Here is a 14216-nt window from a genome sequence, read left to right on the forward strand (position 1 = left end):
GGCTCACACCTGTAATCCCAGCACTTGCCCGTAATCCCAGCACTTTGGGAGGTCGAGGCAGTGCATCACCTGAGGTCAGGAGTTGGAGCGCAGCCTGGCCAACGTGGTGAAACCCCATCTCTGCCCAAAATACAAAAGTTAGCTGGGCGAGGTGGCGGGTTAGCTATTCGGGAGGCTGAGGCAGGAGAATTGCTGAACCTGGGGAGGCAAAGGTTGCAGTGAGCCGAGATCACGTCGCTGCACTCCAGCCTGGGTGACAGAGGAAGACTCCACCTCAAACAAAACAAAACAATAAAACACCTCGTTCAAACCTCACTGGCACCTGCTCCTCAGCGCTCACAAACTCTCATGGTAGCCACTCTGCGGGGCAGAGCAAGGATGGCAGCATCACCTTAGTGTGGTCCGTGTGGCCCTGTGCATGGATGTGTGTGTGCATGGTGACACATTGGGAGCCATATTTCTGGGCTTCAGGACTAACTGCAGCCCAGTTAGGGGGTGAACAGTGTTTTGAGAGCCTGAGGGAGGGAACTGGGGACAAGAATTGTCTGTCAGGGTAGAGGCTCCCACAGGGTGTGTGAATGTGTGTGTGAGATGATCTTGCCTTCAGCATCCTGATTGCAGAAGTCACTTCAAAGGAGGCCCTGCCAGGCAGTTAGCCTCCTCTTGCCAGCACAGAAAAATCCAGGCCCCAATACAGACAGGCCACACAATGAATTCACCCTCATCGAGTGAGGGTATGGATGAGAGGCATCTGTAAGGAAGACCTCACGCAGTACAGGGTGCTGGCTACCCTCAGCTAATCCCTAGCTCGCTTCAGCTGCTGGGCATGAGGAACCTGCTAAGATTTCCCACAGAAAACACGTAGAGTTATTTTTCTCACAGAAAAAATGTAGAGTTTGTTCCCCAGAGTTTGTTCCCACCATGTAGAAAGTGACTAGTGGTGAAAAGGCAACACATGAAAGTTAAGAACCAAAGGAGTCCAAGGAGGGAAAAGAAAGGACTTCTGGTTGATTGCTTTGTGGGCATTTTGAAGAGATCAGGCATATGCTCTGGGCCTTAAAAAAAGACACAGAGATTGAAGTGGTGGGGTGGGCAAGGGAGAGGGAGATTGAGAGAGGGCGAGTGTTGCCAAGTATCCTGAGGAGATAGGGATGAGGGGACACAGTGTGTTCAGAGAATGGAAACACAGGGAAAGGTTCATGCGTTCCTGTTCATACATTTCATTTGACTTATGTCTTACAGTTTGGAAATAATTTTGATAGTCTAATTTTATATTTAGGAGAGATGGAGACAGATGATCTCTATTTTACAGATAAGAGAACTGAGCCCCAGAGAGGGACAGTAACTTGCTAAGATCACATAGGAAAAAGCACAATAAGAACTCAGGCTTTTAGACTCAAATCCCGTGTTCTCTTTTCATCCCCCTTTAGTTTCATCTTCCCTACTGCCAAGGGGAGGGAAGCTGTCAGGGACAGACGGTTGGAATGGGACCCCAGGACCAGACTGAGCAAAGATTTGAATGTGGGGCTGAATGCAGGGGAGCTCAGAAGGCTCCTGGGTGGCCCTGAGTGTTAGGGAGATCATCCAAGTTAGGGAGCTCATTCCAGTGCAGAAGCACCATTTTCCCCATCTACCTGGGCAGGACTAATAGGCAGGGAGGCCCAGGGGGAGGTTGGGGCAACAATAGTGTGGTCCTGGACTATGAAATCACAACCAGATATAGGGAAGGAAAACCCAGAAGACCAGGTGGGAGAGAAAAGGGCTGGCTCCGAATTACTAAGAGCCTACAGGAGCCTACGTGTTCTGCTGGGGATCACAGGGAATGTTCTACATCTTAGAATGTGATTCATCAAAAGCCATTACAATAAAAATGTTGGGTACTTAAACATGGCTTAGCTTTATTTCACTGAGTCGGAGTATAGCACCCCTAGTCATAATAATCAGATTCTTATAGGCTTCAAAATAAAATAAGAATCCCTAAGATTAAAAAAAAAAAAGGTCAAAGATGTAAATGTAAATGACAGTTTCATTGGTAAATCCTAACTGGGGAATTTCTCCTAAGCAAAGAATTATTGATGTGCACAAAGATTTAGCTAATAGCGTTGTTTGTATTATGAAAAAATGGAAATAACCTAACTGTCCTACAATAGGGGATTAATTGGGTAAATTTTTATTTATCCTTATGAAAGAATAATATATATCTATTGCAAATGATATTGCATAAGTACATTTCATGACATGGAAAGATGCTCATTATGGCTAAATATACATACACATTACAGGTATATTCATACCTGTATCTGTGAATTAAAATTAAGTTTTTGTTTTAAAGTACTTTTTATAGTCTCCTGTTGCCTTCACAGGGTCACTGTGGTCAATTTATCAGGAGACAAGGATGCAAACTTCCTTTCCCTAATCTCATCCTGAATTTTCCAGTGGGTGTGTCAGGTTCTCAGGGGCAAGACATGCATCTATTTGCTGTACCAAGAAAGGATCCCACAATTCAGGAGTCACTTGTTTTCTCTCATTCTTGCTCAGAAGGTCTTGGTCCCTGTAGCAAGTCCCCACTCCCATTTGCCACTTAAAGTACCCCAAACCCCATCTTTCCATTCCAGAGTGTCATTGCCCTCCACTTTGCTTAACACTCAGTTAGATTCCTTCCTCAGTTTCTTCTACCTCCTTTCCTCTCCTAGCTCCTGACTCACCTCTATCTGGTAGACAGTTTTGCCCATTTCTGCTGGTACCGATGCCAGGTTTGGCATCGGTCACAGCACTCAGATTGCAATGCACCAGAATAGGATTAACCCATGCATTTCCTCTATGGGAGGGAGGTAGTAGAGTGACTGGCAAGTCGAATGTTGCATGAGTGTGTCTATTTATAGCCCGCAAAATGGGGTGCTGCCCTGCAGGGAGAGCTGGGGTGAAGGAAATGACACGCCTGGGAGAGTAACTTACTTCTGAGTCAGGAGCTTTAGAGAGATGAAGGAAAAAGCTTCCTGGGCCAGAGTTTTGGATGGAAAATGAACACCCAGTCAAGTCTCTAGGACTATAAGTGGGCGGGGACTAGTTGTGAGCGAGAGTTAAGTAGGGGCCCTCACCAAGGAACATAGGACCTGGGTTCCCCAACCCTTTCGCTAGGTCCATGGCGTTGATCAGCCCTGAGCTAATTCCTCCATGCTGCCCAGAACCTCTCTGGACAAGCCCTGGGGACTCAGAGATGATAGCAATACTTCCATTGAGGAACTCCCATACGCGGGCCACAGGGAGGCTCTGGAGGCGGCCTGAGGCAGGAGTATTAGGAGGGATCAGAACTACTCCACCCCCACCCTCACTCAGCCATCTGGGCTTCTCTGAACCCCTTCTCCTCCTCTGTTCCCTAAGGCCAGCCAGGGGGAGTCCCAGAGAGGCAGACCAAAAAGGGGTGGGGTGTCATCCTGGTCACTATTAGACCCTGGAACAGCGACCTTGAAAACTACTCAGCGTCTGTTGCCCGAGTGGAGCATAGTGCTTTACAATCTCTTTCCATCACAGCAAACCATCAAGGTAGGGCTGCTGTTATTTTATGGTTGAAAAACGGAGGTCCTGAGTCCCTTGGGGGCTGTGCCAGCAGCGGCCAAGTTGGGATTTCCCCTGGTTCAGCAGACCCAGACAGCACACGGGGCAGGGTAGGCTTTCTGCCTCCTTCACTTCCCCAGGGCAGGTGAGTGACCTGGAGGGAGGGGGTCACCCCTAAAAACAGGGGTAGTGCTAGGACTGAAACTCTCCCTTCTTGATACCCCACTGGCAAGCTTGAGGAGCCAGGCTGCCAGTCGGGAGATTCGGCCGGTGTTCCCCCTGGAGAGGGCGGCAAGTGCCCGGGCGATCCCCTCACCTGCGTTCAGGAGATAGACCCCCGCCCCCACCCCGCCAGGAGGATGAAAAGATGGCCCCAGGAGCCAGCCGGCTGAGAGAAGGCGGAGTGAGAGGAGAGGCTGGGGCCGGGGGTGCCGGGCTGTCCAGGGCAGCCCTCCTCCCGGCGAGCCGGAGCAGGGGTGGATTGGGAGCGCGCGGGGCGGGCCCGTGGTGGCCCCGGGGCGGTGGCGCCCGGCCGGAGAGGGTGGGGCGGAGCAGCCGCCCTGTACTTCCCCTTCGCCGCTAGCTCTACAACAGCCTGATTTCCCCGAAATGACGGCACGCAGTCGGCCAATGGCCGCCCGCGCGGCTGTCCGGAGGCGGGGCCGGCCAGGGCTGGGGAATCCCGCTAAGTGTTTGGATTGCTCGGTGGCGCCGCTGCCCTGGCAGAGCTCGCCACTCCTTCGTCGAGGCAGGACGTGCGCCCGAGCCCCGCCGAACCGAGGCCACCCGGAGCGTTGCCCAGCCCACGCCAGCTGTGCCCAGCGGCCTTGAGACCCAGACAGCCTCTGCCTTCTTCCCCCTTCCACCCGGAGTCGCGCTCCGCGACCCCTCACGGCAGCCCCTGCGTCGCCGGGACCTTCGCGCGCCGCCGCCGGATCGCTCCTGCAGCAGAGGTGAGTCCGCTTTTGCGGCACGGGGGACCGGTGGCGTCGAATAAAAGGCGCGCGGGGCACCAGGAAGTGGGGGTTCGAAAACCCCAGGCTGGAGACTCGCGGGCGCGCGGCGTTGCCCTGGCCCCCGCGCGGGCTCCGGGGGGCGCCGGAGGAGCTGCGAGCTGCTGCGCGGGGAGGGCGGGCCGCGGCGTGGACCGCCCACCCGGACGAGGCTGCCGGCGCCGGGCAGCTTTCGCAGATCTGCGTGCGCGCAGCCGCCGGGGGCCTGAAGGTGGCCCGCTACGTTCGTCCTGCGCATCCACACGCCGTGCCGGGGACCGAGTGTCAGCCCACGCCTGGGCGCCCAATGCTCCCGGCTTTCGGCGGTCCCAGCTTCGCGCCCAGGCCCCAGGTTTTGGGCTCCCTGTGCTGGTGACAAGGGCTGGCTTACTGCCCAGGTGGCTGGAGGGAATCGTGACCTACGGAGACTGCGGGAAGAGGCGCCACAGGTGTTCCTTGGGGCCGCTTCTCCAGAGGAGGGGAAACCGGGCCGGAAGGGTTAGCGTCCTGGTCTTAGCGTTGTGGGCTCTGTGACTTAAGGAGGGCGTAGAATGGATTCAGGGGGGCTGTTCAGGGTGATGGCTAGCCCTTTACTAGCTAGTGGTGATAACTCAAGTCAAGGGAATGTCTTCTTGGCATCAAGCAAAAGAAGTTCCTCCCTTCCCAAAGGATTTGAATTTTGAGCGAAAAGTTCTGAAATTAGGATATCTGTGCATTTTGTCTCTTTTCCTGAACATGAATCCTAAAGCCATCACTTGCATGCCTGTCTTATCCAGAGACTGGCTGGGATGGAGGAAGGGGCAGAAGCATTTTTGCCTAAGATGCTGAAAAAACTTGGAGAGCAGTTTTATTCCAGGGCAGCTCCCCTACCCACTGAGTGTAGTACCTAGTAGCTGGCTGAGGGGAGGGTAACTAAGTGACCTCGGGTGGGACAGGTCAGTGCCCAGGTACTGTTCAACAGATTCCAGACTGGAGCCTCTGTCTTCTCTTTACAGCCAACATGCCCATCACTCGGATGCGCATGAGACCCTGGCTAGAGATGCAGATTAATTCCAACCAAATCCCGGGGCTCATGTGGATTAATAAAGTGAGTGTAACTCTTTGGGTTTTCCTGCCACTGTTTTAACCCATGTACTTCTGGAGGGACCAAAGCTTCAGATGCAGCTCAAAAAGGGAAGTGATAACGGGACAGGCAGAGGTTTCTCCCAGTGGGTCCTGCATGCAGGGAGTGTGCAAGGCCCAGCCTGGGCCTCACTTGCACGACTCCTGCTTTCTTCCCTTCTTGAGGTAGGGCACCCACCTGAAGGCACTTCCAGTTTCCAGCAGCAAGACTTTCCCAGCATCTGCAGAGCTGGAGTTCTGGTTTCCTCTGAGGGAGACCCTTACAAACATACACAGCACCTTGCAGGGCTCTAATCAAACAAATAGAAGACTTGAGAAGTGGATGCTGCTGGGCAGAAAGGTGGCTGGCTTAGCAGAGGACAAACGAATCAATCTTGCACCAGTCACTGTGTCCCAAGAAGCTTATAGCTGGTGCACTTGGGACAGCATAGACACTATAGGCTTAGTAGCAATGATAGTATTCATAATAATAGCTAATGCTTACTGAACACTCCCTGTGTGCCTGGCACCTGCTAAGTATGTTATTTACATTGTGTCATTTAATCCTCACAGTAGTCCTGTGGGGTAGGTCCTATTCATGTCATCATTTTCAGATAAGTAAACAGAGGCACTGAGAGGAAGATTGTAAGATCACACAAAAAGTGATGAAGCCAAGATTTGAACTTGAACGGTCTGACTCAGAAATCTTTACTGTTAACCATCAGTGATAATAACAGTAAGACCTTAGACTTCATATTTGTCACTGTGTCCCTACACATCCTCTGGTTTTTAATTCTCAAAATTTTGTTGGATATGTTTTCTCATTTCAGAGAAGAGAAAACTGAGGGGAAAAGAGATACAGTGACAATGCCAGGGTTACACAGTGTTCACCATCCAAGACTAGCCCAGAGCTCCCTCAGTGTATGACCAGGACACCTTGTGTAGAAGCCCATGGCCCCAGGTGTCCTGAGGAGTCCTTTCTAATGGAAGAAGTTCTTACTTCCATGTTGGTGTTTACAAGCCAGAGAGAAACATCCCAGAGCTTCAAAATCAGGGCTTCGGGGGAGGGTGCCCTGTGTGGGTCCTAGCACATGTGTAACAGGCAGAGGGAGGTCTTTGTGAGCTAATAGTGCTGCAGCTCATCCGAACTAGGAGTCCCTCCTGAGAGATCCAGAGTGATCTGTTTAAGCCAGCCTAAAGATGGGTCAGTCCAAGCCAGATGGCAGGGGGAAAAGGGGAAGTCAGCCTTTTCTCAGACCTGTCTGGCTGGGCAAGCCTGGGTCTCAGACTCAGCCCCAAAGTCTGTGGTCTCTGAGCTGACACAGCCTCGTGTATATGTGTGTGTTGTTCAGGAGGAGATGATCTTCCAGATCCCATGGAAGCATGCTGCCAAGCATGGCTGGGACATCAACAAGGATGCCTGTTTGTTCCGGAGCTGGGCCATTCACACAGGTATGTGCCTGGGACTCAGGCCTAGGAAGGCCAGGGTAGAGACAAGAGGAGGCACCAATGTTAACACAGAGGCTCTTCACTGGGGTCCCTGAGCTCCCTAAGACAATATGCAGAATTACTGGGAAGAGGGGCTGGTGGCAGACTAGTGTTTCTGGAGAGGAGAGTCCGTCATTTCGGCAAATTCTCAAAGGGATTTCTAAAGCCAAGATCTTAGAAAGTGTGTGGCTTCAGGGGGGTTGTGGCTAGATGAGAGTTTTCCCTGGCAAAAGCATCTGTGAAAAGCAGCTGTAAGCCAGGGCACTGAAAGAGACCCAGGTCTGCCTTCATGTTGACCAAGGCTCTTGGTCCAAGGCTCGTGTGGTTGGTAGCCTCCTTTATCCTTGAAAGATGGAGCTCTAGGCCCATCTCAGAACAGTCAGCCCACCCATTAGTTACTGTTCTCTGCTGCCTAGTCTGTGCCCACTCCCATGTTTGGAAATATCAGATAAGCCCCAGCCCCTACCTTCTGGCTGCTGATAGCCCAAGGAGGAAGACTGGGCATGGTCTGGGACACAGAGAGTACACTTTGGGGATATGGGGACTCTAGTGCTTCTAGCTGGACCCTTTACTGAGGCCCACTAGATGTGTTTAAGCCAAGCCTGGGCATTTGAGAAGGTCCAGGGCCTAGGACCTGCGGAGTGTCACTGGAGTACCTGCTGGTTTGACCACTGTGGCTATCTGGTAGCATGAGAGCTCAGGGGTACCCTTACCTTCCTCCACCAGGCCAGGGGCAGCTGAGGATCCCTACCTGTGGCCCTGACGATCCTCTTTTTTCTCCTGTCCTCTAGGCCGATACAAAGCAGGGGAAAAGGAACCAGATCCCAAGACGTGGAAGGCCAACTTTCGCTGTGCCATGAACTCCCTGCCAGATATCGAGGAGGTGAAGGACCAGAGCAGGAACAAGGGCAGCTTAGCTGTGCGAGTATACCGGATGCTTCCACCTCTCACCAAGAACCAGAGAAAAGGTATCCAAGGACTCTGGGTCCTTGGGAAGCGCCCTTAGGGAGGGAGGGTAGAAGAAGGTCAGCTGGGTCTGGCGAGCCTGCACCAAGGCTGACAGCCTGTCTGCCCCACAGAAAGAAAGTCGAAGTCCAGCCGAGATGCTAAGAGCAAGGCCAAGAGGAAGGTGAGTGTAGTCCTAAGCAGCCAGGCCTTTGGTCACCTGTGGGCCAGGGTGAGCAGTGGAAGAAATGCTAAGGTGGGCCTGGGCCTAAGCTGCTTTCTCCCTCGACAGTCATGTGGGGATTCCAGCCCTGATACCTTCTCTGATGGACTCAGCAGCTCCACTCTGCCTGATGACCACAGCAGCTACACAGCTCCGGGCTACATGCAGGACTTGGAGGTGGAGCGGGCCCTGACTCCAGGTGAGCTGGTGCAGGTCTGGCAGGGGACCCCACAAGTCAGTGGGATAGCTCTTTCTCTTGGAGGCATGGTGCTGGCAGATGGTGGCCCATTAGTGCAGGCTGCAGGGTTGGTGGGGGGCGCTCGATGTCTTGCAAACTAAGAAAGCACACAGCCTTGACCCATGGCTTCTGCTGTCCCCCAGCACTGTCGCCGTGTGCTGTCAGCAGCACTCTCCCCGACTGGCACATCCCAGTGGAAGTTGTGCCGGACAGCACCAGTGATCTGTACAACTTCCAGGTGTCACCCATGCCCTCCACCTCTGAAGGTTGGTGCTCCTGGGACCTGGCCTGCCTGCTTGACTGTCTGGGTCCTGTGAAGGGCTTCCTGAGAGAGAAAAGACGCTCAGAACTCCACCTGGCACTAAGCTGATTGAGCTGGGCATTGCCCAGTCTTAGCCCCCATGGGGGGAAGCAAGCAACGGGGACACTAGGAAGGCAGTTTAGAGTGGGCTGCAGCACAGTGGGGGCTGGTGAGAGGAGGGAAAGGGGCCAGGGGCTGTATTTTGGGGTGCTGTTTCTCCTTCCTCCTCTGCAGCCCAGCGTCTGAGGGTGAGGAAGGAAGTGGGGTAGGGGTGGGAAGAGGCGTGGCTTCAGGGTTTGAGAGGCTGAGTCACCAGACCGGTGTCCTGTTCTGGAATCTCCATGGCAGGCAGGTCCACCGGGAGGGGTGTGTGTGTGTGTGTGTGTGTGTTTGTGTGTGTGTGTCAGAGAGAGAGACAGAGAAAGGGCAGGGGATCTGGTGGGCTGGAACTGGAACTGCAGGGCGAGTGTGGCTGACTGCCAGCCAACCTCTCTGCTTTCCCCATCCACAGCTGCAACAGATGAGGATGAAGAAGGGAAATTACCTGAGGACATCATGAAGGTAAAGCCCCTTCCTACCTGGGCACTCTTGAAGTGACCATTTCTCAGTGAGGAGAGAGAACCAGTGAAGCTTCCAAATCGGAGGATGGGCAGCTGCTATTGTCACCTGGCTGCTTGCATCATCCCACAAGTGCCACATTCACGTGGCTTGACTGGTGGGAAAGCCACCATGGGTAGGGAAGGCAAGTGGGAGGCCTGGCCTCCGACAGGACATCCTGAAGCAAGCCTGGGGGCATCAGACAGCTCTGTGAGTCAGGCACTATCAGCAATGGGTCCCTGGCCTGCACCCTCTGCCCCAACATGCCCCAACCCTGCTAGTTTGGGAAATGCACATCAGGTTTCAATAATCAGCCTTTAGGATCCATTAATATGATGGCTTTATAGAAAAAGTTAGCAAATTATCCTCCAGGTTTTTTTTTCTGCTTCAGTTTTAAAAGTGAATATAAAGAAGTTTTTGCAGCCAGGGGCGGTGGCTCATGCCTGTAATCCCAGCACTTTGGAAGGCCAAGGCGGGTGGATTACCTGAGGTCAGGAGTTCGAGACCATCCTGACTAACATGGTGAAACCCATCTCTACTAAAAATACAAAAATTAGCTGGGCCTGGTGGCGCATGCCTGTAATCCCAGCTACTCCGAAGGCTGAGGCAGGAGAATCGCTTGAACCTGAGAGGCGGAGGTTGCAGTGAGCCGAGATTGTGTCATTGCACTCCAGCCTAGGCAACAAGAGCAAAACTCCATTTCAAAAAAAAAGTTTTTGCAGTAGTTGTACCCCAGCTGTTCCATCAGCACAGAAAATTACGACATGTATGTAGTTCCTTATCTGTAGCTTTTCTAGTCATCTTTTCTTGATTTGTTTTGCTAACCTTTGTTTTAAGCCCCATTCCCTCTTACTATGTCCTTACACAGTTGAGAGGGAAGTTGTGGAGAGTGGAGTGCCAGAGAGTGGGTGTGAGAGGGGTGGGAAATGAATTGAGGACCAGTGCTAACATGCATTTCTGCCTCCTCCCTCCTGGGCCCTTGTCCTGACTGCAGTGCACTTCTGCATCCTATCTGAGATTGTGAAAATGGCCAAGGCTGTGCTCCTGGCTGAGAGGAGCTGGTTCATTGAGGGCAGGGCCACAGGGTGAGTCTGCACTGGAAGGTAGTTGATAGCCTCTTGCTCTTCTGTCTTCAGCTCTTGGAGCAGTCGGAGTGGCAGCCAACAAACGTGGACGGGAAGGGGTACCTACTCAATGAACCTGGAGTCCAGCCCACCTCTGTCTATGGAGACTTTAGCTGTAAGGAGGAGCCAGAAATTGACAGCCCAGGGGGTAAGAAGGCCCTGGATCCATATGGTTTCTTAGAGGAGGGAGAACCACATAGGGATGGAGAAAGCTTGGGGGCTGGGCCAGGGAGCAGTACGGTACAGCATCTGGGGTACTGACACATTGTGAATTAGCTACTGCTGCCATGCCTTAAGGTTTGCCTGAAGCTGAGTAGATGTTTGCTACTGTGCTGTGAAGAGCGGAGGCCATGTCTGTGGCCTTCAAGGGTAGGCGGAAGCATACCTTATGCCACCATCCCCCACCCTCATACAACCTTCTTCATATCTTCTAGGTGATATTGGGCTAAGTCTACAGCGCGTCTTCACAGATCTGAAGAACATGGATGCCACCTGGCTGGACAGCCTGCTGACCCCAGTCCGGTTGCCCTCCATCCAGGCCATTCCCTGTGCACCGTAGCAGGGCCCCTGGGCCCCTCTTACTCCTCTAGGCGAGCAGGACCTGGCATCCTGGTGGATATGGTGCAGAGAAGCTGGACTTCTGTGGGCCCCTCAACAGCCAACTGTGACCCCACTGCCAAGTGGCGATAGGGCCTCCCTCCTTGGGTCATTGGCCTCTCAGGGCCTGGCAGGCCAGTTGTCTGGGTTTTTCTTGTGGGGTAAAGCTGGTCCTGCCTCCTGGGAACATGAGGTTCTGAGACCGGTGTGTCAGGTCAGGGACTTGGACTGGAGTCAGTGTCTGGCTTTTTCCTCTGAGCCCAGCTGCCTGGAGAGGGTCTCGCTGTCACTGACTGGCCCCTAGGGGAACAGACTAGTGACCCCAGAAAAGCATAACACCAATCCCAGGGCTGGCTCTGCACTAACAGACAATTGCACTAAATGAATCTTGTTCCCAAAGAACCACCCCCTTTTCAGCTGAGCCCTGGGGACTGTTCCAAAGCCAGTGAAATGTGAAGGAAAGTGGGGTCCTTCGGGGAGATGCTCCTTCAGCCTCAGAGGAGCTCTACCCTGCTCCCTACTTTGGCTGAGGGGCTTGGGAAAAAAACTTGGCACTTTTTCTTGTGGATCTTGCCACATTTCTGATCAGAGGTGTACACTAACGTTTCCCCCGAGCTCTTGGCCTTTGCATTTATTTATACAGTGCCTTGCTCGGTGCCCACCACCCCCTCAAGCCCCAGCAGCTCTCAACAGGCCCAGGGAGGGAAATGTGAGCGCCTTGGTATGACTTAAAATTGGAAATGTCATCTAACCATTAAGTCATGTGTGAACACGTAAGAACATGTGTAAATATGTACATTTGTCTTTTTATAAAAAGTAAATTGTTTATAAGGGGTGTGGCCTTTTTAGAGAGAAATTTAACTTGTAGATGATTTTACTTTTTATGGAAACACTGATGGACTCATTATTGGCATCCCACCTGAACTTGACTTTGGGGTGAACAGGGACATGCATCTATTATAAAATCCTTTCTGCCAGGCGCGGTGGCTCACCGCTGTAATCCCAACACTTTGGGAGGCCGAGATGGGTGGATCACATGAGGTCAGGAGTTTGAGACCAGCCTGGGCAACATGGTGAAACTCTATTTCTACTAAAAATGCAAAAGTTAGCTGGGTATGGTCAGGGGGCCTGTTATCCCAGCTACTCAGGAGGCTGAGGCAAGAGAATCGCTTGAAACTGGGAGGTGGAGGTTGCAGTAAGCTGAGACCATGCCATTGCACTCCAGCCTGGGCAACGACAACAAAAATAAATAAATCCTTTCATTTGGCTGGGTGCGGTGGCTCATGCCTGTAATCCCAGCACTTTGGGAGGCCGAGGTGGGCAGATCACCTGAGGTCAGGAGTTTGAGACCAGCCTGGCCAATATGTTGAAACCCCGTCTCTACTAAAAATAGAAAAATTAGCTGGGCCTGGTGCTGGTCACCTGTAATCCCAGCTACTTGGGAGGCTGAAGCACAAGAATCACTTGAACCCAGAGGCAGAGGTTGCAGTGAGCCGAGACTTTGCCACTCTACTTCAACCTGGGTGTCAAGAGCCAGACTTTGTCTCAAAAAAAAAAAAAAAAAAATTCCTTTTGTTTATGTTCACATAGACGATGGCAGGAGGGGACATTTCTGTCACAAGAACATGCTCATATAAACATAGTTATCTGTCCTTGACTATCACCATGGCTGTCAGTTGATTCTGGGCTCCTGGGGCCCAAGGAATGTTAGGTTTTGAGGAGTGTGCCGTAGGTGATGTGTCCTGCTAACACGCAGATGCTGCTCCAAAAAGTTAGTTGATATGACACAGTCACAGACAATCAGAACAGTCAGCAGCCCAAGAAAGGTCCCCGTAGCTGCAGTGCTGGGTAGCGCTTGCCATCCAGTTTCTAGAGTGATGAAATTCTCTCTGTGTACCATTCAATACAGTAGGCACTGGCACTAGCCACATGTGCCAACTAAGCACTTGAAATGTGGCCAGTGCAATGAGGAATTGAACTTTTCATTGCATTTAATAAACTGCATGTAAATAGTCACATGTGGTCAGTGGTTACCATATTGAACAGTGCAGGTAGATACTGGACTGGGGGCAGATCTGAGGGAGAGGGGTTTGAGTAGCGGAAGGACACTGGGGATAGGGGCTTGGGGCTATTTACCTGCCATTTCTAGTAGTTTGCTATTTCAGCAGCCAACAATAACTATTGGTGCTGAATACCAGCCCTGCAGTGTAGCACGAGACACGTCCATGCACACATGCATTAGGAAAACTGGCCTTACATGAAGCAGGATTCTGCCTGGGCTGATGCACACAACCTCTATGGAGGGCAAACAGTGTTTCTGAAGACCATAGTTTGGGAACTCCTGACGTATGACAATGCCCCCTTCAGGTAAGCCCAAGTTACAGGATTGTCTGAGGGTGGAAGGTCTGGATATGTGCTTTTCCTGTCTCCCTCTTCAGTGTCTGGCTGTGGGGCGTAAACACTACCCAGCAGTAGGTAGGCTGGCCAAGAGAAGCCAGCTTGTATCATCAGCATCGTCTAGGGAATGGAATCATGGCAGTAATATGTTGCTTAGGAAACGAAAGCTCTATGGACACATCTTGCACATTCTCAGTCCCAGAAACCGTATGGACTGTGACCCCACTCACTAGGCCCAGCCCTCTGGAAGAGTATGGGACCTTGAAAAGGGAAGACTGAGTGAGAAAATGATGAGAAAACTACAAAATGGGCAGAGGTCAGTCTGACACATTCATCCTCTGTCAAGCTCAGGAAGTATTGGTCTCTGATCTTGGAGATGCTGTGTGAGTGGCCGGTGGACTCCTGCTGGGTAAATATTCTATATGTGGATGCCTGGACAGGCCCCCATCCCAGGCCCTGCTTGTCAGAAGCTCCCCTTGGGCCGAGTGTGGTGGCTCACACCTGTAATCTTGGCACTTTGGGAGGCTGAGGTGGGTGGATTGCCTGAGTTCAGGAGTTTGAAACCAGGCTGGGCAACATGGTGAAACCCTGTCTCTACTGAAAAACAAAAAACTAACCAAGTGTGTTGGTGCACACCTGTAATTCCAGCTACTAGGGA

The 14216-nt window shown here is 52.2% G+C and overlaps 2 protein-coding genes across 4 annotated transcripts in view; one reads left to right on the forward strand and one right to left on the reverse strand.

Annotated features, from left to right (window-relative positions):
* LOC103244514 (uncharacterized protein IRF1-AS1-like) overlaps window positions 1–14216 on the reverse strand; it is a 124675-nt gene that overhangs the window by 38918 nt on the left and 71541 nt on the right. The window lies entirely within an intron of this gene.
* On the forward strand, window positions 4231–11996 carry IRF1 (interferon regulatory factor 1). 2 transcript variants are annotated; one of them, XM_008014366.3, is made up of 10 exons: window positions 4231–4508; window positions 5543–5634; window positions 7001–7100; window positions 7928–8104; window positions 8216–8265; window positions 8374–8503; window positions 8686–8808; window positions 9355–9404; window positions 10577–10712; window positions 10999–11996. In XM_008014366.3, exons 2-10 carry the CDS (start codon window positions 5548–5550, stop codon window positions 11121–11123), a joined length of 978 nt encoding a protein of 325 aa, XP_008012557.1. In that variant the 5' UTR covers window positions 4231–4508; window positions 5543–5547; the 3' UTR covers window positions 11124–11996. The 2 variants fall into 2 exon arrangements, with proteins under 2 accessions (XP_008012557.1, XP_008012559.1); XM_008014368.3 differs by lacking the exon at window positions 5543–5634.

This window comes from Chlorocebus sabaeus, chromosome 23 (genome assembly GCF_047675955.1).
Source record: "Chlorocebus sabaeus isolate Y175 chromosome 23, mChlSab1.0.hap1, whole genome shotgun sequence".
Classification (NCBI taxonomy): domain Eukaryota; kingdom Metazoa; phylum Chordata; class Mammalia; order Primates; family Cercopithecidae; genus Chlorocebus; species Chlorocebus sabaeus.